At 43.0% G+C, this 26016-nt stretch overlaps 1 protein-coding gene across 1 annotated transcript in view; it reads left to right on the top strand.

Annotated features, from left to right (window-relative positions):
- Positions 1-26016, top strand: part of LOC124118514 (NADP-dependent malic enzyme-like) — a 39342-nt gene that overhangs the window by 1261 nt on the left and 12065 nt on the right. Inside the window, exons 2-4 of the mRNA XM_046480635.2 lie at positions 15362-15645; positions 20653-20728; positions 21001-21162. Coding sequence (XP_046336591.1) covers positions 15362-15645; positions 20653-20728; positions 21001-21162 — 522 coding nt within the window. The remainder of the gene's footprint in view (positions 1-15361; positions 15646-20652; positions 20729-21000; positions 21163-26016) is intronic.

The raw sequence follows: 26016 nt of genomic DNA, 5'->3' as shown, positions 1-26016 counted from the left end.
TCATGGCACCTTGTCCGACGTCCGTGTCACAGTTTCTGAATCCCCAAGGTCAATGAGCATGAAGCATGGAACAAATCATTCCCCAAATTCTCACAGAATGTTGATCCGATTTCAAACATGGCGATCATGGCAGCCATATTGAATCTGTCTCTCAGACATTGCTGCATGTATCATTGACATATCATTGACATACAGTAATTGTGTGGTATGTCGAACAGGATATACCATGTTATTTATTTTTTCAGTATCCATACATTACCGATGTATGCAGGTGTTTTGGTGTGACACCATGGTTTTCAGTATCCATACATTTCCAGTATATTCAGGTGTCTTGGTATGATACCACGGTTTTCGGTATCCATACATTTCCAGTATATTCAGGTGTCTTGGTATGATACCACGGTTTTCAGTATCCGTACATTACCAGTGTATGCAGGTGTCTTGGTGTGACACCGTGGTTTTCAGTATCCATACATTACCGGTGTATGCAGGTGTCTTGGTGTGACATCACGGTTTTCAGTATCCATACATTACCAGTGTATGCAGGTGTCTTGGTGTGACACCACAGTTTTCGGTATCCATACATTACCGGTGTATAAAGATGTCTTGGTGTGACACAGCGTTTTCAGTATCCATACATTACCGGTGTATGCAGGTGTCTTGGTGTGACACAACGGTTTTCAGTATCCATACATTACCGGTGTATGCAGGTGTCCTGGTGTGACACCATGGTTTTCAGTATCCATACATTACCGTGCATGCAGGTGTCTTGGTGTGACACAATGGTTTTCAGCATCCATTCATTACCGTGCATGCAGGTGTCTTGGTGTGTTACCACGGTTTTCAGCATCCATACATTACCGATGTATGCAGGTGTCTTGGTGTGACACAACGGTTTTCAGTATCCATACATTACCGGTGTATGCAGGTGTCTTGGTGTGACACAACGGTTTTCGGTATCCATACATTACCAGTGTATGCAGGTGTCTTCGTATGACACAACGGTTTTCAGTATCCATACATTACCGATGTATGCAGGTGTCTTGGTGTGACACTACGGTTTTCAACATCCATACATTACCGATGTATGCTGTGTCCTGGTGTGACACCACGGTTTTCAGTATCCATACATTACTGTTGTATGCAGGTGTCTTGGTGTGACACTACGGTTTTCAGCATCCATACATTACTGTTGTATGCAGGTGTCTTGGTGTGACACAACGGTTTTCAGCATCCATACATTACCGGTGTATGAAGATGTCTTGGTATGACACAATGGTTTTCAGTATCCATACATTACCGATGTATGCAGGTGTCTTCGTGTGACACCACGGTTTTCAGTATCCATACATTACCGGTGTATGCAGGTGTCTTGGTGTGACACAACAGTTTTCGGTATCCATACATTACTGTTGTATGTAGGGGCCTTGGTGTGACACCACGGTTTTCAGTATCCATACATTACCTGTGTATGCAGGTGTTTTGGTGTGACACCATGGTTTTCAGTATCCATACATTACCTGTGTATGCAGGTGTTTTGGTGTGACACCATGGTTTTCAGTATCCATACATTACCTGTGTATGCAGGTGTTTTGGTGTGACACCATGGTTTTCAGTATCCATACATTACCTGTGTATGCAGGTGTTTTGGTGTGACACCATGGTTTTCAGTATCCATACATTACCAATGTATGCAGGTGTTTTGGTGTGACACCATGGTTTTCAGTATCCCTATATTACCGGTGTATGCAGGTGTCTTGGTGTGACACTACGGTTTTTAGCATCCATACATTACCGATGTATGCAGGTGTCTTGGTGTGACACTACGGTTTTCAGCATCCATACATTACCGATGTATGCAGGTGTCTTGGTGTGACACTACGGTTTTCAGCATCCATACATTACCGATGTATGCAGGTGTTTTGGTGTGACACCATGGTTTTCAGTATCCCTATATTACCGGTGTATGCAGGTGTCTTGGTGTGACACTACGGTTTTTAGCATCCATACATTACCGATGTATGCAGGTGTCTTGGTGTGACACTACGGTTTTCAGCATCCATACATTACCGATGTATGCAGGTGTCTTTGTGTGACACTACGGTTTTCAGCATCCATACATTACCGATGTATGCAGGTGTCCTGGTGTGACACAACGGTTTTCAGCATCCATACATTACCGATGTATGCAGGTGTCTTGGTGTGACACTATGGTTTTCAGCATCCATACATTACCGATGTATGCAGGTGTCTTGGTGTGACACAATGGTTTTCAGTATCCATACATTACTGTTGTATGCAGGTGTCTTGGTGTGACACCACGGTTTTCAGTATCCATAAATTACCGGTGTATGCAGGTGTCTTGGTGTGACACCATGGTTTTCAGTATCCATACATTACCGGTTTATGCAGGTGTCCTGGTGTGACACCACAGTTTTCAGTATCCATACATTACCGATGTATGCAGGTGTCTTGGTGTGACACAATGGTTTTCAGTATCCATACATTACCGGTGTATGCAGGTGTCTTGCTGTGACACAACGGTTTTCGGTATCCATACATTACTGTTGTATGCAGGTGTCTTGGTGTGACACCACAGTTTTCAGTATCCATACATTACGGGTGTATGCAGGTGTCTTGGTGTGACACCACAGTTTTCAGTATCCATACATTACTGTTGTATGCAGGTGTCTTGGTGTGACACAATGGTTTTCAGTATCCATACATTACCGGTGTATGCAGGTGTCTTGGTGTGACACAACGGTTTTCGGTATCCATACATTACCGGTGTATGAAGCTGTCTTGGTGTGACACAACGGTTTTCAGCATCCATACATTACTGGTGTATGAAGCTGTCTTGGTGTGACACAATGGTTTTCAGTATCCATACATTACTAGTGTATGCAGGTGTCTTGGTATGACACAACGGTTTTCAGCATCCATACATTACTGTTGTATGAAGGTGTCTTGGTGTGACACAACGGTTTTCAGCATCCATACATTACTGATGTATGCAGGTGTCTTGGTATGACACAACGGTTTTCAGCATCCATACATTACTGTTGTATGCAGGTGTCTTCCTGTGACACCACGGTTTTCAGTATCCATACATTACCGGTGTATGCAGGTGTCTTGGTGTGACACAACGGTTTTCGGTATCCACACATTACCTGTGTATGCAGGTGTCTTGGTGTGACACAACGGTTTTCGGTATCCATACATTACCGGTGTATGCAGGTGTCTTGGTGTGACACAACGGTTTTCAGTATCCATACATTACCGGTGTATGCAGGTGTCTTGGTGTGACACAACGGTTTTCAGTATCCATACATTACCGGTGTATGCAGGTGTCTTGGTGTGACACAACGGTTTTCGGTATCCATACATTACCGGTGTATGCAGGTGTCTTGGTGTGACACAACGGTTTTCAGTATCCATACATTACCGGTGTATGCAGGTGTCTTGGTGTGACATCATGGTTTTCAGTATCCATACATTACCGGTGTATGCAGGTGTCTTGGTGTGACACCATGGTTTTCGGTATCCATACATTACCGGTGTATGCAGGTGTCTTGGTGTGACACAACGGTTTTCGGTATCCATACATTACCGGTGTATGCAGGTGTCTTGGTGTGACACTACGGTTTTCAGCATCCATACATTACCGATGTATGCTGTGTCCTGGTGTGACACCACTGTTTTCAGTATCCATACATTACTGTTGTATGCAGGTGTCTTGGTGTGACAAAAATGGTTTTCAGCATCCATACATTACCGATGTATGCAGGTGTCTTGGTGTGACACAATGGTTTTCAGCATCCATACATTACCGATGTATGCAGGTGTCTTGGTGTGACACTACGGTTTTCAGCATCCATACATTACCGATGTATGCAGGTGTCCTGGTGTGACACCACGGTTTTCAGTATCCATACATTACTGTTGTACGCAGGTGTCTTGGTATGACACAACGGTTTTCAGGATCCATACATTACTGTTGTATGAAGGTGTCTTGGTGTGACACAACAGTTTTCGGTATCCATACATTACCAGTGTATGCAGGTGTTTTGGTGTGACACCATGGTTTTCAATATCCCTACATTACCGGTGTATGAAGATGTCTTCATGTGACACCACGGTTTTCAGTATCCAAACATTACCGGTGTATGAAGGTGTTTTTGTGTGACACCACTGTTTTTAGCATCCAAACATTACCGGTGTATGCAGGTGTTTTGGTGTGACACCATGGTTTTCAGTATCCCTACATTACCGATGTATGCAGGTGTTTTGGTGTGACACCATGGTTTTCAGTAACCCTATATTACCGGTGTATGCAGGTGTCTTGGTGTGACACCATGGTTTTCAGTATCCATACATTACCGATGTATGCAGGTGTTTTGGTGTGACACCATGGTTTTCAGTATCACTATATTACCGGTGTATGCATGTGTCTTGGTGTGACACTACGGTTTTCAGCATCCATACATTACCGATGTATGCAGGTGTCTTGGTGTGACACTACGGTTTTCAGCATCCATACATTACCGATGTATGCAGGTGTCCTGGTGTGACACAAAGGTTTTCAGCATCCATACATTACCGATGTATGCAGGTGTCTTGGTGTGACACTATGGTTTTCAGCATCCATACATTACCGATGTATGCAGGTGTCTTGGTGTGACACCACGGTTTTCAGCATCCATACATTACCGGTGTATGCAGGTGTCTTGGTGTGACACCACGGTTTTCAGTATCCATACATTACCGATGTATGCAGGTGTCTTGGTGTGACACCATGGTTTTCAGTATCCATACATTACCGATGTATGCAGGTGTCTTGGTGTGACACCACGGTTTTCAGTATCCATACATTACCGATGTATGCAGGTGTCTTGGTGTGACACCATGGTTTTCAGGATCCATACATTACTGTTGTATGAAGGTGTCTTGGTGTGACTCAACGGTTTTCAGTATCCATACATTACCGGTGTATGCAGGTGTTTTGGTGTGACACCATGGTTTTCAATATCCCTACATTACCGGTGTATGAAGATGTCTCCACGTGACACAACGGTTTTCAGTATCCATACATTACCGATGTATGCAGGTGTCTTGGTGTGACACAACGGTTTTCAGCATCCATACATTACCGGTGTATGCAGGTGTCTTGGTGTGACACCACGGTTTTCAGCATCCATACATTACCGGTGTATGCAGGTGTCTTGGTGTGACACTACGGTTTTCAGCATCCATACATTACCGGTGTATGCAGGTGTCTTGGTGTGACACCACGGTTTTCAGCATCCATACATTACCGGTGTATGCAGGTGTCTTGGTGTGACACAACGGTTTTCAGTATCCATATATTACCGGTGTATGCAGGTGTTTTGGTGTGACACAACGGTTTTCAGCATCCATACATTACTGGTGTATGAAGGTGTTTTGGTGTGACACAACGGTTTTCAGTATCCATACATTACCGATGTATGCAGGTGTCTTGGTGTGACACAACGGTTTTCAGCATCCATACATTACCGGCGTATGCAGGTGTCTTGGTGTGACACCACGGTTTTCAGCATCCATACATTACCGGTGTATGAAGATGTCTTGGTGTGACACAATGGTTTTCAGTATCCATACATTACCGGTGTATGCAGGTGTCTTGGTGTGACACCACGGTTTTCAGCATCCATACATTACCGGTGTATGCAGGTGTCTCGGTGTGACATCATGGTTTTCAGCATCCATACATTACCGATGTATGCAGGTGTCTTGGTGTGACACCACGGTTTTCAGCATCCATACATTACCGGTGTATGCAGGTGTCTTGGTGTGACATCATGGTTTTCAGTATCCATACATTACCGGTGTATGCAGGTGTCTTGGTGTGACACCACGGTTTTCAGTATCCATATATTACCGGTGTAAATTCCTTCCTGTATACATTGGTAATCATACGCTTTGCAATCATGTGTATTTTAAAGATACATGAAATATACCTACAGTCGGCGTTAGTGTCCCAAACTGTACTTCAACACCGTGGAATAGTATCATATAAAGACAATGTTGCCCATTCAAGTTTACTGATAGTTTGTTTGAGACATGAAACACCAAATGAGAGCGTATGTAACATTTCACAGAATTAGGCTGTATTTCATTTCCTATGATCATACCAACATTACCGAGATTGCTTAACGTTTAATCATCTCTCTTTTAATTATGTCTTCAGATAATTGAGGTGTGGTTTGCATACATTATTATGAAACATTATTGTATCGTGGAACTAGTGACTATGTTATGGAATATGTTTCTAAGACATTCAAGTGTTGAGAATCGTTTTTTTACTTCTATCTTGAACACGTGTATATCTACGGCGCATTATAAAAATTAACATCTCGGTCGCGAATTGCTATGCTGTTGATTCAACTGTCTCCGATCCTCAGCGTATTTTATTGTATCGTCGGTGTACCAAAGTACGAACTAATCCTTACACATGAGACTTATCCAAGTCTAGGATCCTACCAGCTATATTACTGGATTTATAGAAGATTTCATAACCAATCTCTGTGCCAACAGCGTCAGTGCTAGCATATTTGTCGGTCGTCAGTCTCACCATGTTTTCTGACAACACGTGATGACGCGCACAGTCGGTGGAAGCCTTTACAGGATGAGATGTCGGGAAGTGTTGACCCTACGAAGTGGCCTATGAAACCTACATGAAAGGTCACAGAAAACAGGCACAAAAAGGAGTAGAAGGGACATGGCAAACTTCATGGACAGTTTCCTGCAAGACAGGTCGCTGTCAGTTAAAATAGTGAATAATCAATCTGATTCTGTGCCCGAAAATCCGAAAAAGACTCCAGTCAGCACTGACCGGAGGAGATGACATGGTGCAATAAATGGGGGTTTACCCCAAGTGAAGAAACTGTGGGCGAAAACGCGGGGTAAAGTTGCTCCTATACCATAAAAAGCAAATCAGTCAAATTCGAAAAATCCGCACAATTTCTAGGCGTGATCTTAGATCAACACCTCACTCGGAGTAACCATATAGAATATATTGCAAACATGTGTCATAAAGACCTGGACGTATTGCGGGCAATTTCAGGCACAACTGTAGAGACAAACAGCTGGACCTATACTTAATCAGTAATCAGATAAAACATAGACTGCGGTTGTGAAGCCTTTCACTCAGCATCAAACACTGTCTTGAACCGCTTCGACAGAATGTAATATAAAGCCCTAATGCTAGCCACAGGTGCAGCAACACCTACTTCACTAGAAGCCCTACAAGAGGAAACAAGGGAACTCACATTAAACATTAAGAAGAGAGCAGGCAATGTTATCGTTGTGGGGACGAACATGGAAACCCTTTGGTGAAAACACCATGGCAAGACAGAAACACACCCAGATGAAGTCCCTGCTCGGAAAAATGCTTCATCAAAGCCATCTAGGATAAAAGTACTTGAACTCATCCAAAGTCCCTATTATGATTACATTCAGCCACTGAAAGTCACTACAAAGGGTTACACCCTTCCCGAACTATAAAAACTCCCAAAGTTGACATCGTTTCAACATCAGAAGTCATTAAAAAAGAAAACCCAACAATACTAAGATCAGTAGCTATCCAAAAAATGTTAAACCACCTGGGGCACCTGGGCCAATATATACACTGATGGATCCAAGAATCCTATCAACAAAACTGCTGGTTACGGTATCCATATCCAGAGCCCAAACCCCAAACACATTCGGTCCTCCTACCTCGCTGTTAGTCAGTATTCACTGCTGAATTGGACGCAATCCATCATGCACACTACCGGAAGCAAAGGCAGTCCTACCAGACTCGCTAAGTGCACTACGAGCCAAAAGCGACAGAAACTCAAACTCTGGATCAAACACAGTCAATAATATTCTATACGAATATACAAAACTATCTGACCAAGCGAAACAGGTATTTGATTTAAACATATTTATTCACAAAAAGTGAAAGGGATTGGGGGACAAGTTCTTCCAACTTAGATTGCCCTCTACCTGGTATTTACAAAATTTCACAATTTCAAATTCAATATATATGCATACAACACTGTAGAAGAGACATAAATGTTGTTGAATGAACAGTCTTTACACAAACCTTTTAGTTGTACATATATAATGTTGTAATGCGTTAAATATAGCTTCATTTTCTGTAACAACGTGATTTGAATTGCCGTATAACAGTAGGTGTACATCAACAGGTATGTTATGAACAATATTTTAAGGCTGTTAATCATAATTTCACGCTGATGACTAATCAATGTGCATTCCATAAGATAATTATATGCATTTTCACATGTATTTAAACATGTACAGTTCGGGTGATCTTTTATTCCAATTCTATATAAATCATAATTCAGTTGATTGTACATGTATCTCAGTTTTGTGTGTAAGATATTATATTTCCTACTTCCATATGCGAAGTACACAGGTGACGTGGGGTGGTGCTTTTGTAAAAAACAATTAAATGGGATATCTTGTGGAACTAGCCGATAAAATCCCAAGCCTACATGATAGGTCACAGACTGGGTGTCTTGTCGAATAAACCAACAAAACCCAAAGTCTTCATGATAGGTCAATTTGGGGATTTCTTGTGGAACTAGCCGAAAAAGCCCCAAATTTACATGATAGGTCACAGATAGGGTGCCTTGTCGAATAAACCAACAAAACCCAAAGTCTACATGATAGGTCAATGGTGGGGTTTCTTGTGGAACTAGCCGAAAAAGCTCCAAGTTTACATGATAGGTCACAGATAGGGTGTCTTGTCGAATAAGTCTACATGATTAGGTAACTGATGCGATATCTTGTGGAACTAGTCGAAAAAGCCCCAAGTTTACATGATAGGTCACAGACTTGGTGCCTTGTCGAATAAATTAACAAAACCCAAAGTCTACATGGCAGGTCACTGGTTGGGTTTCTTGTTGAACTAGCCTAAAAAGCCCCAAGTTTACATGATAGGTCACAGATAGGGTGTCTTGTCGAATAAGTCTACATGATAGGTAACTGATGGGATATCTTGTGGAACTAGCCGATAAAATCTCAAGCCTACATGATAGGTCACAGACTGGGTGTCTTGTCGAATAAACCAACAAAACCCAAAGTCTACATGATAGGTCAATGGTGGGGTTTCTTGTGGAACTAGCCGAAAAAGCCCAAAGTTTACATGATAGGTCACAGATAGGGTGCCTTGTCGAATAAACCAACAAAACCCAAAGTCTACATGATAGGTCAATGGTGGGGTTTCTTGTGGAACTAGACGAAAAAGCCCCAAATTTACATGATAGGTCACAGATAGGGTGCCTTGTCGAATAAACCAACTAAACCCAAAGTCTACATGGCAGGTCACTGGTTAGGTTTCTTGTGGAACTAGCCGAAAAAGCTCCAAGTTTACATGATAGGTCACAGATAGGGTGTCTTGTCGACTAAGTCTACATGATAGGTAACTGGTGGGATATCTTGTGGAACTAGCCGATAAAATCCCAAGCCTACATGATAGGTCACAGACTGGGTGTCTTGTCGAAAAGCCTATTAAGTCCCATGTCTTCATGATAGGTCACTGATGGAATATCTTGTCGAACTAGCCTAAAAAGCTCAAAGTTTACATGATAGGTCACAGATAGGGTGTCTTGTCGAATAAGTCTACATGATAGGTAACTGATGGGATATCTTGTGGAACTAGTCGAAAAAGCCCCAAATTTACATCATAGGTCACAGATAGGGTGTCTTGTCGAATAAGTCTACATGATAGGTAACTGGTGGGATATCTTGTGGAACTAGCCGATAAAATCCCAAGCCTACATGATAGGTCACAGACTGGGTGTCTTGTCGAATAAACCAACAAAACCCAAAGTCTACATGATAGGTCAATGGTGGGGTTTCTTGTGGAACTAGTCGAAAAAGCCCCAAATTTACATCATAGGTCACAGACTGGGTGTCTTGTCGAAAAGCCTATTAAGTCCCATGTCTTCATGATAGGTCACTGATGGAATATCTTGTCGAACTAACCTAAAAAGCCCCAAGTTTACACGATAGGTCACAGATAGGGTGCCTTGTCGAATAAACCAACAAAACCCAAAGTCTACATGATAGGTCAATGGTGGGGTTTCTTGTGGAACTAGCCGAAAAAGCCCCAAATTTACATGATAGATCACAGATAGGGTGCCTTGTCGAATAAACCAACAAAAACCAAAGTCTACATGGCAGGTCACTGTCGGGGTTTCTTGTCGAACTAGCCGAAAAAGCCCCAAGTTTACATGATAGGTCACAGATAGGGTGTCTTGTCGAATAAGTCTACATGATAGGTAACTGGTGGGATATCTTGTGGAACTAGCCGATAAAATCCCAAGCCTACATGATAGGTCACAGACTGGGTATCTTGTCGAATAAACCAACAAAACCCAAAGTCTACATGATAGGTCAATGGTGGGGTTTCTTGTGGAACTAGTCGAAAAAGCCCCAAATTTACATCATAGGTCACAGACTGGGTGTCTTGTCGAAAAGCCTATTAAGTCCCATGTCTTCATGATAGGTCACTGATGGAATATCTTGTCGAACTAACCTAAAAAGCCCCAAGTTTACACGATAGGTCACAGATAGGGTGCCTTGTCGAATAAACCAACAAAACCCAAAGTCTACATGATAGGTCAATGGTGGGGTTTCTTGTGGAACTAGCCGAAAAAGCCCCAAATTTACATGATAGGTCACAGATAGGGTGCCTTGTCGAATAAACCAACAAAAACCAAAGTCTACATGGCAGGTCACTGGTGGGGTTTCTTGTGGAACTAGCCGAAAAAGCCCCAAGTTTACATGATAGGTCACAGATAGGGTGTCTTGTCGAATAAGTCTACATGATAGGTAACTGGTGGGATATCTTGTGGAACTAGCCGATAAAATCCCAAGCCTACATGATAGGTCACAGACTGGGTGTCTTGCCGAATAAACCAACAAAACCCAAAGTCTACATGATAGGTCAATGGTGGGGTTTCTTGTGGAACTAGCCGAAAAAGCCCAAAGTTTACATGATAGGTCACAGATAGGGTGCCTTGTCGAATAAACCAACAAAACCCAAAGTCTACATGATAGGTCAATGGTGGGGTTTCTTGTGGAACTAGCCGAAAAAGCCCCAAATTTACATGATAGGTCACAGATAGGGTGCCTTGTCGAATAAACCAACAAAACCCAAAGTCTACATGGCAGGTCACTGGTTGGGTTTCTTGTGGAACTAGCCGAAAAAGCTCCAAGTTTACATGATAGGTCACAGATGGGGTGTCTTGTCGACTAAGTCTACATGATAGGTAACTGGTGGGATATCTTGTGGAACTAGCCGATAAAATCCCAAGCCTACATGATAGGTCACAGACTTGGTGTCTTGTCGAAAAGTCTATTAAGTCCCATGTCTTATGATAGGTCACTGATGGAATATCTTGTCTAACTAGCCCTAAAAAGCTCCAAGTTTACGTGATAGGTCACAGATAGGGTGTCTTGTCGAATAAGTCTACATGATAGGTAACTGATGGGATATCTTGTGGAACTAGTCGAAAATGCCCCAAATTTACATGATAGGTCACAGATAGGGTGTCTTGTCGAATAAGTCTACATGATAGGTAACTGGTGGGATATCTTGTGGAACTAGCCGATAAAATCCCAAGCCTACATGATAGGTCACAGACTGGGTATCTTGTCGAATAAACCAACAAAACCCAAAGTCTACATGATAGGTCAATGGTGGGGTTTCTTGTGGAACTAGTCGAAAAAGCCCCAAATTTACATCATAGGTCACAGACTGGGTGTCTTGTCGAAAAGCCTATTAAGTCCCATGTCTTCATGATAGGTCACTGATGGAATATCTTGTCGAACTAACCTAAAAAGCCCCAAATTTACATGATAGGTCACAGATAGGGTGCCTTGTCGAATAAACCAACAAAAACCAAAGTCTACATGGCAGGTCACTGGTGGGGTTTCTTGTGGAACTAGCCGAAAAAGCCCCAAGTTTACATGATAGGTCACAGATAGGGTGTCTTGTCGAATAAGTCTACATGATAGGTAACTGGTGGGATATCTTGTGGAACTAGCCGATAAAATCCCAAGCCTACATGATAGGTCACAGACTGGGTGTCTTGCCGAATAAACCAACAAAACCCAAAGTCTACATGATAGGTCAATGGTGGGGTTTCTTGTGGAACTAGCCGAAAAAGCCCAAAGTTTACATGATAGGTCACAGATAGGGTGCCTTGTCGAATAAACCAACAAAACCCAAAGTCTACATGATAGGTCAATGGTGGGGTTTCTTGTGGAACTAGCCGAAAAAGCCCCAAATTTACATGATAGGTCACAGATAGGGTGCCTTGTCGAATAAACCAACAAAACCCAAAGTCTACATGGCAGGTCACTGGTTGGGTTTCTTGTGGAACTAGCCGAAAAAGCTCCAAGTTTACATGATAGGTCACAGATGGGGTGTCTTGTCGACTAAGTCTACATGATAGGTAACTGGTGGGATATCTTGTGGAACTAGCCGATAAAATCCCAAGCCTACATGATAGGTCACAGACTTGGTGTCTTGTCGAAAAGTCTATTAAGTCCCATGTCTTATGATAGGTCACTGATGGAATATCTTGTCTAACTAGCCCTAAAAAGCTCCAAGTTTACGTGATAGGTCACAGATAGGGTGTCTTGTCGAATAAGTCTACATGATAGGTAACTGATGGGATATATTGTGGAACTAGTCGAAAATGCCCCAAATTTACATCATAGGTCACAGATAGGGTGTCTTGTCGAATAAGTCTACATGATAGGTAACTGGTGGGATATCTTGTGGAACTAGCCGATAAAATCCCAAGCCTACATGATAGGTCACAGACTGGGTGTCTTGTCGAAAAGCCTATTAAGTCCCATGTCTTCATGATAGGTCACTGATGGAATATCTTGTCGAACTAGCCTAAAAAGCTCCAAGTTTACGTGATAGGTCACAGAGAGGGTGTCTTGTCGAATAAGTCTACATGATAGGTAACTGATGGGATATCTTGTGGAACTAGTCGAAAAAGCCCCAAATTTACATCATAGGTCACAGATAGGGTGTCTTGTCGAATAAGTCTACATGATAGGTAACTGGTGGGATATCTTGTGGAACTAGCCGATAAAATCCCAAGCCTACATGATAGGTCACAGACTGGGTGTCTTGTCGAAAAGCCTATTAAGTCCCATGTCTTCATGATAGGTCACTGATGGAATATCTTGTCGAACTAGCCTAAAAAGCTCCAAGTTTACATGATAGGTCACAGAGAGGGTGTCTTGTCGAATAAGTATACATGATAGGTAACTGATGGGATATCTTGTGGAACTAGTCGAAAAAGCCCCAAATTTACATCATAGGTCACAGACTGGGTGTCTTGTCGAAAAGCCTATTAAGTCCCATGTCTTCATGATAGGTCACTGATGGAATATCTTGTCGAACTAACCTAAAAAGCCCCAAGTTTACATGATAGGTCACAGATAGGGTGCCTTGTCGAATAAACCAACAAAACCCAAAGTCTACATGATAGGTCAATGGTGGGGTTTCTTGTGGAACTAGCCGAAAAAGCCCCAAGTTTACATGATAGGTCACAGATAGGGTGCCTTGTCGAATAAACCAACAAAACCCAAAGTCTACATGGCAGGTCACTGGTGGGGTTTCTTGTCGAACTAGCCGATCAACCCCCATGTCTTCATGATAGGTCATTGCTTGGATGTCTTGTCCATCTGGACTTTAAACTGTTGATGACATTTGATGAAATGTCACACTTAAACTTTTTGCATGACCCCCATTTGCATTGCATGCCTGTTGACGTGATGGTTACAGAATGTAACATCTAATATTGTTATTTCTATCGATTTTGAATCCTCAAATTAAGCGTGTGCTTAAATGCCAGTGATTCATTTGTCGACAATAATTAGTTTAGATAATTATTGTGCCGGGAGATTCAATAGGACTCCAATCAGTGTCACAGCCACCGATGCTCGCGCCGAGATGTCGCTGTACCGAATATTAGAATGGCATTCCCTTACCTTGTTACGGGAAGCTGCTTTTATATCACTGTTGTTGACAATGATTTCAGCGATTATTTATTCTCATTAATACACATTAATTTTATATAATACTGTAGTCGGACATGATAAGTAACTCCAGTAGCTGCGCTCCCAGCACTGGAAACATTCATCTACCTTGTCCACACAGACCCAAGATAGGGTGTACCCATGTGCTGGCTGGTCGCGAATGAAAGGATGGACAATTAGTTTGACGTGAGACAGTTATCGGAAGTGAGTCCATCCAGAGTAATCTCGCAACCTGAACAACGACATAATAATACCTTCTTGGTCATTTGTTTATAAAGGGCAGGAAATATTTGATGCGCAATTAGAGCGGAGAGCAGTATGATACAGGGAACAGTTGAATACTTGTTACTGTATCCTGCGCTGTAATAAACGCTCTATTGTTTCTAGCGCCCCTTCTCTGTCCAGGTCCTTTAAGCTGCGGTTTAATCCTCCATCACCCAACTATCCCGTGGCGTAGCAAAAGATTAGCCATGTCATCACAATGAAACACGAGGTGTCCTTATCTTCATAAGTCTTCCAAATTCCAGTATAATGTAAGCTAGCTAATACTGGTTACATCGGCACGTAAACTCATCATCTTACGTGCTGCACATATAACTGAATGCCAGTGCTCGATATGCTGATAAATTAATCTTTGAGGATGACACGGACTTTGAAATGGACCAAGCATGCCCCTGTCTCGTGTTTTGAGTGTATCCTCTAACTCACTTATAGCTATAGCGGTGACCGTGTTATAAGGCCATGTATAACATTTCATTCACTTACGGTAAATAAACATGCACAGGTGTTAATATTTTTCGATGCCCGGAAATTTCATTTCATAAGCCAATGACAAACTGTCCGGGCATTGACTACTGAGTAACGCCCGGACATCCCGTCACCCTCAGATGCAATGATGCCGGGATATATATACAGTATGAATACCATCACATGTTTTCGTGGTAACCAGGTAGCAGAATGTACCCCAAAACCAAATAAATCGAATTTGTTATAGATAATAAATATCAATCAAAGTTAATATTTAAGTCATGTGGTATCCATTTCGCCAAGACGAATGGCTAGGTTTTTTTTCAAATTTGGGATTGGATATATAAAGTGTTTTTATAGAAAAAGTGTTCATATACGCAGTTTAAAGCGTGAAAGATTTCCTCGATCTAATCCTGTGTACCAACGTTTTTGTATCAATCAGACACTCTCATTCATTTTACAATACTCAGTATTAAGTGTTTCTCGCTCACTGTAGGGGTTGGCGTTCAGCCTACGGGAGCGCCAGGTACTTGGTCTGCACGGTCTGTTGCCCCCGGCGCTGCTGGACCAGGATCACCAGGTGTTCCAGGTGATGCAGAACTTCTACAGGTGGAACGACGACCTCGACAGGTACATCTACGTGATGGCGCTCCAGGACAGGAACGAGAAGCTCTTCTACAAGGTTGTCACCCAGTATGTTGAGCTGATGATGCCCGTCATCTACACGCCAACGGTCGGACTCGCCTGTCAGAAATACGGCATGATCTTCAGGAAACCGAGGTATGTCACTTGGGTCTCGTCTGTCGTAGTTTGTGATGCTGTATGAACATGCCTTTGCGCTTATGTGATCGTAACTCCCATACCTTAGACTTACGACAGTCGTTGCGCTGGGGTTGTTTTGTACAACGGCTCCCAGGTCTGTCATATACATACGCACTCACACCGACTGGCTGCCAAGTCTGGCAGAGATGGCCTGATCGTCAGACAACAAGGTCTGCTATATACATACGCACTCACACCGACTGTCTGCCAAGTCTAGCAGAGATAGCCTGGTCGTCAGACAACCAGGTCTGCTATATATACATACGCACTCATACCGACTGTCTGCCAAGTTCAGACATGGCCTGATCGTCAGACAACCAGGTCTGCTATATACATACGCACTCACACCGACTGTCTGCCAAGTCTGGGAGAGATGGCCTGATCGTCAGACAACAAGGTCTGCTATATACATACGCACTCACACCGACTGTCTGCCAAGTTTGTCAGAGATGGCCTGTTCGTCAGACAACAAGGTCTGCTATATACATACGCACTCACATCGACTGTCTGCCTAGTTCAGACATGGCCTGATCGTCGGACAACCAGGTCTGCTATATACACATACGCACTCACATCGACTGTCTGCCAAGTCTGGCAGAGATGGCCTGATCGTCAGACAACAAGGTCTGCTATATACATACGCACTCACATCGACTGTCTGCCAAGTCTGGCAGAGATGGCCTGATCGTCAGACAACAAGGTCTGCTATATACATACGCACTCACATCGACTGTCTGCCTAGTTCAGACATGGCCTGATCGTCGGACAACCAGGTCTGCTATATACACATACGCACTCACACCGACTGTCTGCCAAGTTTGTCAGAGATGGCCTGTTCGTCAGACAACAAGGTCTGCTATATACATACGCACTCACATCGACTGTCTGCCTAGTTCAGACATGGCCTGATCGTCAGACAACAAGGTCTGCTATATACATACGCACTCACACCGACTGTCTGCCAAGTCTGGCAGAGATGGCCTGATCGTCAGACAACAAGGTCTGCTATATACATACGCACTCACATCGACTGTCTGCCAAGTTTGTCTGACATGGCCTGATCGTCAGACAACAAGGTCTGCTATATACATACGCACTCACATCGACTGTCTGCCAAGTTTGTCTGACATGGCCTGATCGTCAGACAACCAGGTATGCTATATATATATATACATACGCACTCACATCGACTGTCTGCCAAGTTTGTCAGACATGGCCTGATCGTCAGACAACAAGGTCTGCTATATACATACGCACTCACATCGACTGTCTGCCAAGTTTGTCAGACATGGCCTGATCGTCAGACAACAAGGTCTGCTATATACATACGCACTCACATCGACTGTCTGCCAAGTTTGTCTGACATGGCCTGATCGTCAGACAACAAGGTCTGCTATATACATACGCACTCACATCGACTGTCTGCCAAGTTTGTCAGACATGGCCTGATCGTCAGACAACCAGGTCTGCTATATATATATATATATATATATATATATATATATATATATATATATATATATATATATACTACCCATCATAAGTTTAGACTCACCAGTGTAAATGTAGCCACTCACTATACTCAACTGTTTCAAACCAGATAATGCCAAATATTCTAAACTTTTTACAGGTACTGTTAGCACATGAACTGTTGTGGCGTAAAACCAAATCTGTATCGGTGAAAAGATTAGAGTTTTTCGTTCATTAATTGATTAAACTCTGTGAAATGTCGCACATTTTTAAACAAAATTCGCACCAAAACGCAGGTGTTCACATGCACGATAATGCACGTGTTTTAGCAGCAATTTGACGCGGGATACTCGTGCAATTCATCTTTATAAGGATTGCAGTTGGCTCTTCTGAGTTAGTGGAGAAATTCTTCTTTGATGCAAGCATGGGTAGAGGGAGACGTCTCCGTATTGAGCAACGACATCAAGCCTTGGCACTGCTACAAGATGGCAGATCACAACGGTTTGTTGCCAGACGTCTTGGCGTATCCCAATAGGCAGTTTCCAACCTCTGGGTACGCTTTCAACAGACCAACTCCGTCCAGGATCGACCCAGGTCGGGTAGGTCAAGGGTAACATCACAGCAAGATGACCGATGCGTCTTTTTGCTGTTTCTCAGGGGCAGACACATTACAGCCACAGCAGCCAATAATGCTTTCCAACAAGCTACAGGACGACGTGTATCTGTATCAACAATACGCCGCCGATAACGTCACTACGGACTGCGGGCACGTCGTCTAGCTGTAAGACCCCCTCTTACACCACGCCACCGTCAGAACAGACTGAATTGGGGAAATGGACATTTACGCTGGGGTCCCCGCAGATGGGCAAGGGTACTCTTCTCCGACGAATCAAGGTTCAATCTGCATTTCAACGATGGTCGGATCCCAGTCTACAGACGTCAGGGAGAGCGGTACGCTGACGTTGCTGTTGTGGAGCATGATCGATTTGGAGGTGGATCCGTTATCGTCTGGGGAGGTATCACCCTGACTGGAAGAACTGATTTACTGGTACAGGATGGAAATCTGACTGGCCAGAGATACAGGGACGAGATCATCATTCCTATTGTGCTTCCATTCTTTAGGGCCATGCCAGGTCACGCGGTTTTCAAAGATGATAATGCCAGGCCTCACAGAGCTCGCATCGTGTCAGCTTGTTTACAACAAAATGGGGTGAATCGAATGGATTAGCGAGCATTATCGCCCGATATGAACCCCACTGAGCATGTTTGGGATCTGCTGGGACGGCGTGTTTATGCCAGAGTTCCTCCCCCTGCTAACCTTCGCCAACTTCGCAATGCATTGTTTGAGGAGTGGCAAACATTCCCCAGCGGCAGATTGAACTGTTCTTTCGTGGTATGCAACGTCGATGCAATGTCTGTGTTAGAGCCAGGGGTGGTCATACCCGTTATTAAATTTTGCAATTTCACTTTTGTATGGTACTAGCCAATACGGCATTCTGGTTCACTAATCATCAATGCACACGTCCTTGTGAACAAGGATATGAAGACCTAAATGAATGATTTTGTTATTTTTTATCGGTAGCTTTCACAAATACGATTTTCTTACGAGATATAGTGAGTGGTTTCAGTGAGTCTAAACTTTTGATGGGTAGTATATATATATATATATATATATATATATATATATATATATGCCATGATTGTACACATAATGCCACCTGTCCTTAGACAAATCGCTGGGGTTAATCTAATCCGACCATGTTGGATACTGCTGTGGCATGAACTGTTTACTCATTGGATTATTTACATTGTTCCTCCCCTTGTAACCCGACCTTTGGTTCAATCTTGACGCGCTCTGGTCGTGAATGTTGCCAGTCTAGGATAGGCCTCGTGATTTTACATCAAATCGATATGGTAGGGTTACGAGTAATATTAATGAATTGAGACGGATTCGGTTACTGATTGTAAGTCCTTGCAGAGTTTTCCTGTTTTCATAACCGCTGGCGATACGAAAAAGACCAGGACAATAATTGCCAGTGGGAGATATCCTATTGTGGGTATTTCTACCACATCGTCGCTTTCCCGAGGATAATGTGTGCATGGCATAGAATAATATACTATTGTACCAACTGTATAATGCAGTATGATATAATTCAACGTTATCTAGCTCTATTCCACGTGGATACCGTGTGCCTTTATCTGACATTGCACTGCCTCTGTTTTTCTAGAGGTTAGAGGGTCTGTGGAAGGCGGAGGTTCGACCCCTGGCCACGTCAAATCAAAAGACGTTTAGAGCGGACAGCCCTGTATCATTTCGACGAAATCATGAAATACCTCCACTGTTTTCGCCCCATGACTATAACGACATGTAAAAATATACACTGCTTGCAACAAACATTTGACTGTAACCTCATTTAACTTCATAGTCAGCCAGTGGTATATAGTACGTTGTGAGCAATATATGTCTGCTACCTAGTTCCCTCCCCTGACAGCAACACACATGCATCTCCTCATGCTGTGCATGTAGTTGGACTAAAGTATCATGTTGGCCGAGACACAGCGATACATACACATTTATGAAGAGATGGGATTCGGATAAAGTCGTGTTGAATTGAATTTCATGGCTACAATAAAGAACAACAATCTTAACATATATGTATGTTATCTAAGGACAATACTACAAGCTGTTGTGGTTTGCATCAATGGGGTTATTTATTTTTGAAAACAATAAGCATCACCATAACTGAATTACTTTAACAAAGACTTCAAAATATATAATTCAAAGTCAATGTGGTTGTCGGCAGTGGATCTTGAGATTAAAAGGGAAAGACGAAAATGTGTACTGTGGGAGGTGCTAGGTTCCCACTATATGACGTTTGATGCTCCACTGGGATATTGCAGCATGACAGCAGGAAGCAGATGGTTCCGGTGATGGTCCTCTGTCTTCCTTGTACACCGAGAACCAGCTCGGCAAGTGGGCACAGCTCCCGTCACAGATATTCTGTACCTGACCTCACTTCGCCAACTAGCTGTAATCAGGTCGAGAATAGAACGTGCAAATACTCTCTTTATAGTCAGATCGATAATGGCACCAAATTGGCACTCTGAATATGAAAGAACTATCACGTATGATTTATTAATGTAATTGGATTAACAACATGTGTAATTTTGCATGGTCTTTGGTGACCATGGGCGATGAATACTGTTGGTGGTCAGTAGATTTCATCTTCCGGACAAGTCTCTTGAGACTTTACTTTATTCTTACACTTACTTATTCCCCCACTTACATGTACAGGTGATTAGATGTCGATATTTCGCTTTCCTTGTAACCACATAGGGTAACTGTAATGGACGTGTCTGCATACTGACGTACGTGGCTGAATGGTAACTTACATACCCATGTACAACCCCTGCAGTAACCCTGCAACAAAACCCCTGTCTCATCATTGATGCATGCATTGGTATATGCCACAAAGGAATCGTCTTTTCCCACAGGGGTTTGTTCATCACCATCCATGACCGCGGGCACGTCAGCGACATACTGTACAACTGGCCAGTGGATGACGTGAAGGTAAGTATGTAGCTATGCTGAGTGTATAGGAAAACGCTTATCATAACCACACCAATTTCCTGCAGGAAAAATATCACCGACAAAGCTGTATTGTGTAAAACGTCATATAGTGTGAGGTAATCTTGAACGCGACGTTAAACGCCATTTCACATTTCTCTTAAATATTCAAGGGCAGAGCCCAAGTGTAGTGAGAGACATGACACCTCATATAATTCCCTCCGCAGTGGCAGTCATCGAGGCGCTAATAAAATACCCTTTTCTTCCAAATGCAGGCCATTGTTGTCACTGACGGAGAACGAATTTTGGGCCTTGGTGACTTAGGGGCGTATGGAATGGGCATACCCGTGGGTAAGCTGTCCCTGTACACCGCCCTCGCGGGTGTCAAACCTCACCAGTGTCTCCCCATCACGATCGACGTCGGAACTGATAACCAGGTACCGTATTTTGGCTTCTGTCAAAAGATAGTGAGTATGGTTTTAATCCGCTTAATCAGCAGTATGTCAGGGCGGCCTTCACACATTTGACCCGGGTCGGGAATCAAACTTCGGCATTAAGAGCGAATGCTTTAACCACTAGGCTGCCCAACCGCAGGAGATGAGGTGGGTTAGTTCCTCGTGGAACAGTTGATTTCATTAGCGTTAGATCTAACTTGGCCAGATCCTGCAGCCGCTTCTGTGAGATGTAGAAATATGCAAAATAGACAAGAACGCTTTCAGGAATGATCTGCTCCAACACTTTGTGATCACTTTGTGAAACTATACAAAAATAAAGGTGCTTAAGGACAAACATGCTCCTGAAATTATTAAGGCAAAACCCCCAGAGACCTGATTCAATCTGGATATTCACTCCAGGAGTCAGCTCGGCCAAAATACCGAAAAGAAAAGCTGAAAGGAGGTAGGAAAGCATCTAGAAATTCACAGGCAACTGTATAGTTCTGCAAGGAATAGGGTTACATCAGTTATCAAGTACAAAACGCCCAAGCCAGAGAACCACTCGTCTCAAATATACGCTGAAATAGACGCAGTAAACGTAAAAACATTAATACCAAAAGCAATGACGCTTCTTCAAACCAAAATGTTCTCTACAGACTCTTGGTCACCTTGATGGGTAAAAGCGCAAAAAAATCCCTTCCGTAAAGTGGAGACATTCATTATAGTGCTCAATCCTTTCCAAGTATGTTGACACCAAGTTAATGCGGGAGCAACTGAAGTATACAACCAACTGCCACAGTGATATATCTCTTAAGCCATTCCAGAAAGAAAACTCACTACATTTGAACCATCCACATGAGAATAGATCATGTTATTTCTCAGAAGAACTAAACCAATATCTGAATGAGAACATTGGCATACTGCTCCCAGCTGTAACCAGACACACGTTTGACGTCAGGCATTATACCATCCGATTTGTTAAAAGCTTTGGTTAAGCCACTTCTTCAAAGTAAGATTGGACCCAGATAACCTGAAACATTATGGACTGGTTTCAAACCTGTTTTTAATGTCGAAGCTTATTGAAAAAGCAGTTTCTAGGGGCTAATCAAAACACATTTCAGACCACAAACTACACGAAAGTTTTCCGTCAGTCTTTACCACATGTTGGCATGGAAACTGCTCTTGTAAGAGTTTTGGATGATCGTAGACGTGGGATAGATGCTGGAAATATGGCTCTGCTGGCGAGAACGAGGTCCGGCGTACGACGACTTGGTGGATCTATCTGACAGATTTCAGACAGTCTACATTGCTGGTCTATCAGCAGCTGACTTGCCCCTGAAGTGTGAGTACCGCAAGGGTCTGTACTAGGACCAGTCCTTTTCACGTTGTATAATCAACTTCTGGGAGAAAATAGAAGAGCAACACAATCTTCATCATCATGTTTATACTGATGATTCTAAACCGGTATCAATATTCAAACCCAGTCCTTCAGCAGCTACAGAAGCGGTCACACAGTCAGCAGAGTGTTTTGAAGACATTGAACATTGGATGGCATTCAGTATTCTCAAAGTCAGTGGGGAGAGACGGAGTCCATTCTCATAGGCCCAGCAAACAGACGTGGAAAAACCGGGCTAGAACCCATTATAGGACTAGGTGCTACACCAGTCGAACTCACCAGCACTGTTAAAGATCTCGGCGTTATTCTCGAATATGTACCTCAGAAAGGTTTGCTTCTTGCACATATTAGAAAGCTTCCCACAAAAGACTGCTTTAAAACTAGTTATATTCTTAGTTCCGAGTTGACTATTGCAATGTTCAACTGACCGGTGCTCCTTAAGTGCCGACTTATGAAATTACAAATGCCAGGATTGTATCACAATGCCCTAAACACAGATGCCAGGGTTGAATCACTATGCCCTAAACACAGATGCCAGGATTGTATCACTATGCCCTAAATACAGATACCAGGATTGTATCACTATGCCCTAAATACAGATGCCAGGAATGTATCACTATGCCCTAAACACGGATGCCAGGAATGTACCACTATGCCCTAAACACAGATGCCAGGATTGTATCACTATGCCCTAAACACAAATGCCAGGAATATATCACTATGCACTAAACACAGATACCAGGATTGTATCACTATGCCCGAAACACAGATGCCAGGAATGTATCACTATGCCCTTAACACAGATGCCAGGATTGTATCACTATGCCCTAAACACAAATGCCAGGAATATATCACTATGCCCTAATCACAGATGCTAGGATTGTATCACAATGCCCTAAACACAGATGCCAGGATTGTATCACTATGCCCTAAACACAAATGCCAGGAATATATCACTATGCCCTAAATACAGATACCAGGATTGTATCAGTATGCCCTAAACACAGATGCCAGGATTGTATCACTATGCCCTAAACACAAATGCCAGGAATATATCACTATGCCCTAAACACAGATGCTAGGATTGTATCACAATGCCCTAAACACAGATGCCAGGGTTTAATCACTATACCCTAAACACAGACGCCAGGATTGTATCACTATGCCCTAAACACAGATGACAGGGTTGTATCACTATACCCTAAACACAGACGCCAGGATTGTATCACTATGCCTTAAACACAGATGACAGGGTTGTATCACTATGCCCTAAACACAGATGACAGGGTTGTATCAGTATGCCCTAAACACATATGCCAGGAATGTATCACTATGCCCTAAACACTGATGCAAGGAATGTATCACTATGCCCTAAACACAGATGCCAGGATTGTATCACTATGCCCTAAACACAGATGCCAGGAATATATCACTATGCCCTAAACACAGATGCTAGGATTGTATCACAATGCCCTAAACACAGATGCCAGGGTTTAATCACTATACCCTAAACACAGACGCCAGGATTGTATCACTATGCCCTAAACACAGATGACAGGGTTGTATCAGTATGCCCTAAACACAGATACCAGGATTGTATCACTATGCCTTAAACACAGATGCCAGGAATGTATCACTATGCCCTAAACACTGATGCAAGGAATGTACCACTATGCCCTAAACACAGATGCCAGGAATGTATCACTATGCCCTAAACACAGATGCCAGGACTATCTCACGATGTCCTAAACACATATACCAGGATTGTATCACTATGCCCTAAATACAGATGCCAGGATTATATCACTATGCCCTAAACACAAATGCCAGGATTGTTTCACTATGCCCTAAACACAGATGCCAGGATTGTATCACTATGCCCTAGACACAGATGCCAGGATTTTATCACTATGCCCTAAACATAAATGCCAGGATAGTATCACAATGCCCCAAACAGACATGCCAGGATTGTATCACTATGCCCTAAACACAAATGCCAGGATTGTATCACTATGCCCTAAATACAGATGCCAGGAATATATCACAATGCCCTAAACACAGATGCCAGGGTTGAATCACTATGCCCTAAACACAGATGCCAGGATTGTATCACTATGCCCTCAACACAGATACCGGGATTGTATCACTATGCCCTAAATACAGATGCCAGGAATGTATCACTATGCCCTAAACACAGATGCCAGGAATGTACCACTATGCCCTAAACACAGATGGCAGGAATGTATCACTATGCCCTTAACACAGATGCCAGGAATGTATCACTATGCCCTAAACACAGATGCCAGGAATGTATCACTTTGCCCTAAACACAGATGCCAGGATTGTATCACTATGCCCTAAATACAGATGCCAGGTTTATATCACAATGCCCTAAACACTGATCCCCAGGAATGTATAACTATGCCCTAAACACGGATGCCAGGATTGTAACACTATGCCCTCAACACGGATGCCAGGATTGTAACACTATGCCCTCAACACAGATGCCAGGATTGTATCACTATGCCCTAAATACAGATGCCAGGAATGTATCACTATGCCCTAAACACAGATGCAAGGAATGTACCACTATGCCCTTAACACAGATACCAGGATTGTATCACTATGCCCTAAACACAGATGCCAGGATTGTCTCACTATGCCCTAAACACAGATGCCAGGGATGTATCACTATGCCCTAAACACAGATGCCAGGATTATATCACTATGCCCTAAACACAGATGCCAGGATTATATCACTATGCCGTAAACACAGATGCCAGGATTGTATCACTATGCCCTAAACATAAATGCCAGGATAGTATCACTATGCCCCAAACAGACATGCCAGGAATGTATCACTATGCCCTAAACACAAATGCCAGGAATATATCACTATGCCCTAAACACAGATGCTAGGATTGTATCACAATGCCCTAAACACAGACGCCAGGATTGTATCACTATGCCCTTAACACAGATGACAGGGTTTAATCACTATACCCTAAACACAGACGCCAGGATTGTATCACTATGCCCTAAACACAGATGACAGGGTTGTATCAGTATGCCCTAAACACAGATGCCAGGATTGTATCACTATGCCCTAAACATAAATGCCAGGATAGTATCACTATGCCCCAAACAGACATGCCAGGAATGTATCACTATGCCCTAAACACAAATGCCAGGAATATATCACTATGCCCTAAACACAGATGCTAGGATTGTATCACAATGCCCTAAACACAGACGCCAGGATTGTATCACTATGCCCTTAACACAGATGACAGGGTTTAATCACTATACCCTAAACACAGACGCCAGGATTGTATCAGTATGCCCTAAACACAGATACCAGGATTGTATCACTATGCCCTAAACACTGATGCAAGGAATGTACCACTATGCCCTAAACACTGATGCATGGAATGTACAACCATGCCCTAAACACAAATGCG

This window comes from Haliotis rufescens, unplaced genomic scaffold (genome assembly GCF_023055435.1).
Source record: "Haliotis rufescens isolate VD_foot unplaced genomic scaffold, xgHalRufe1.0.p SCAF_5, whole genome shotgun sequence".
Classification (NCBI taxonomy): domain Eukaryota; kingdom Metazoa; phylum Mollusca; class Gastropoda; order Lepetellida; family Haliotidae; genus Haliotis; species Haliotis rufescens.
Note: the sequence above shows the minus strand (reverse complement) of the source record. Positions and strands in the feature narration are given on the sequence as shown.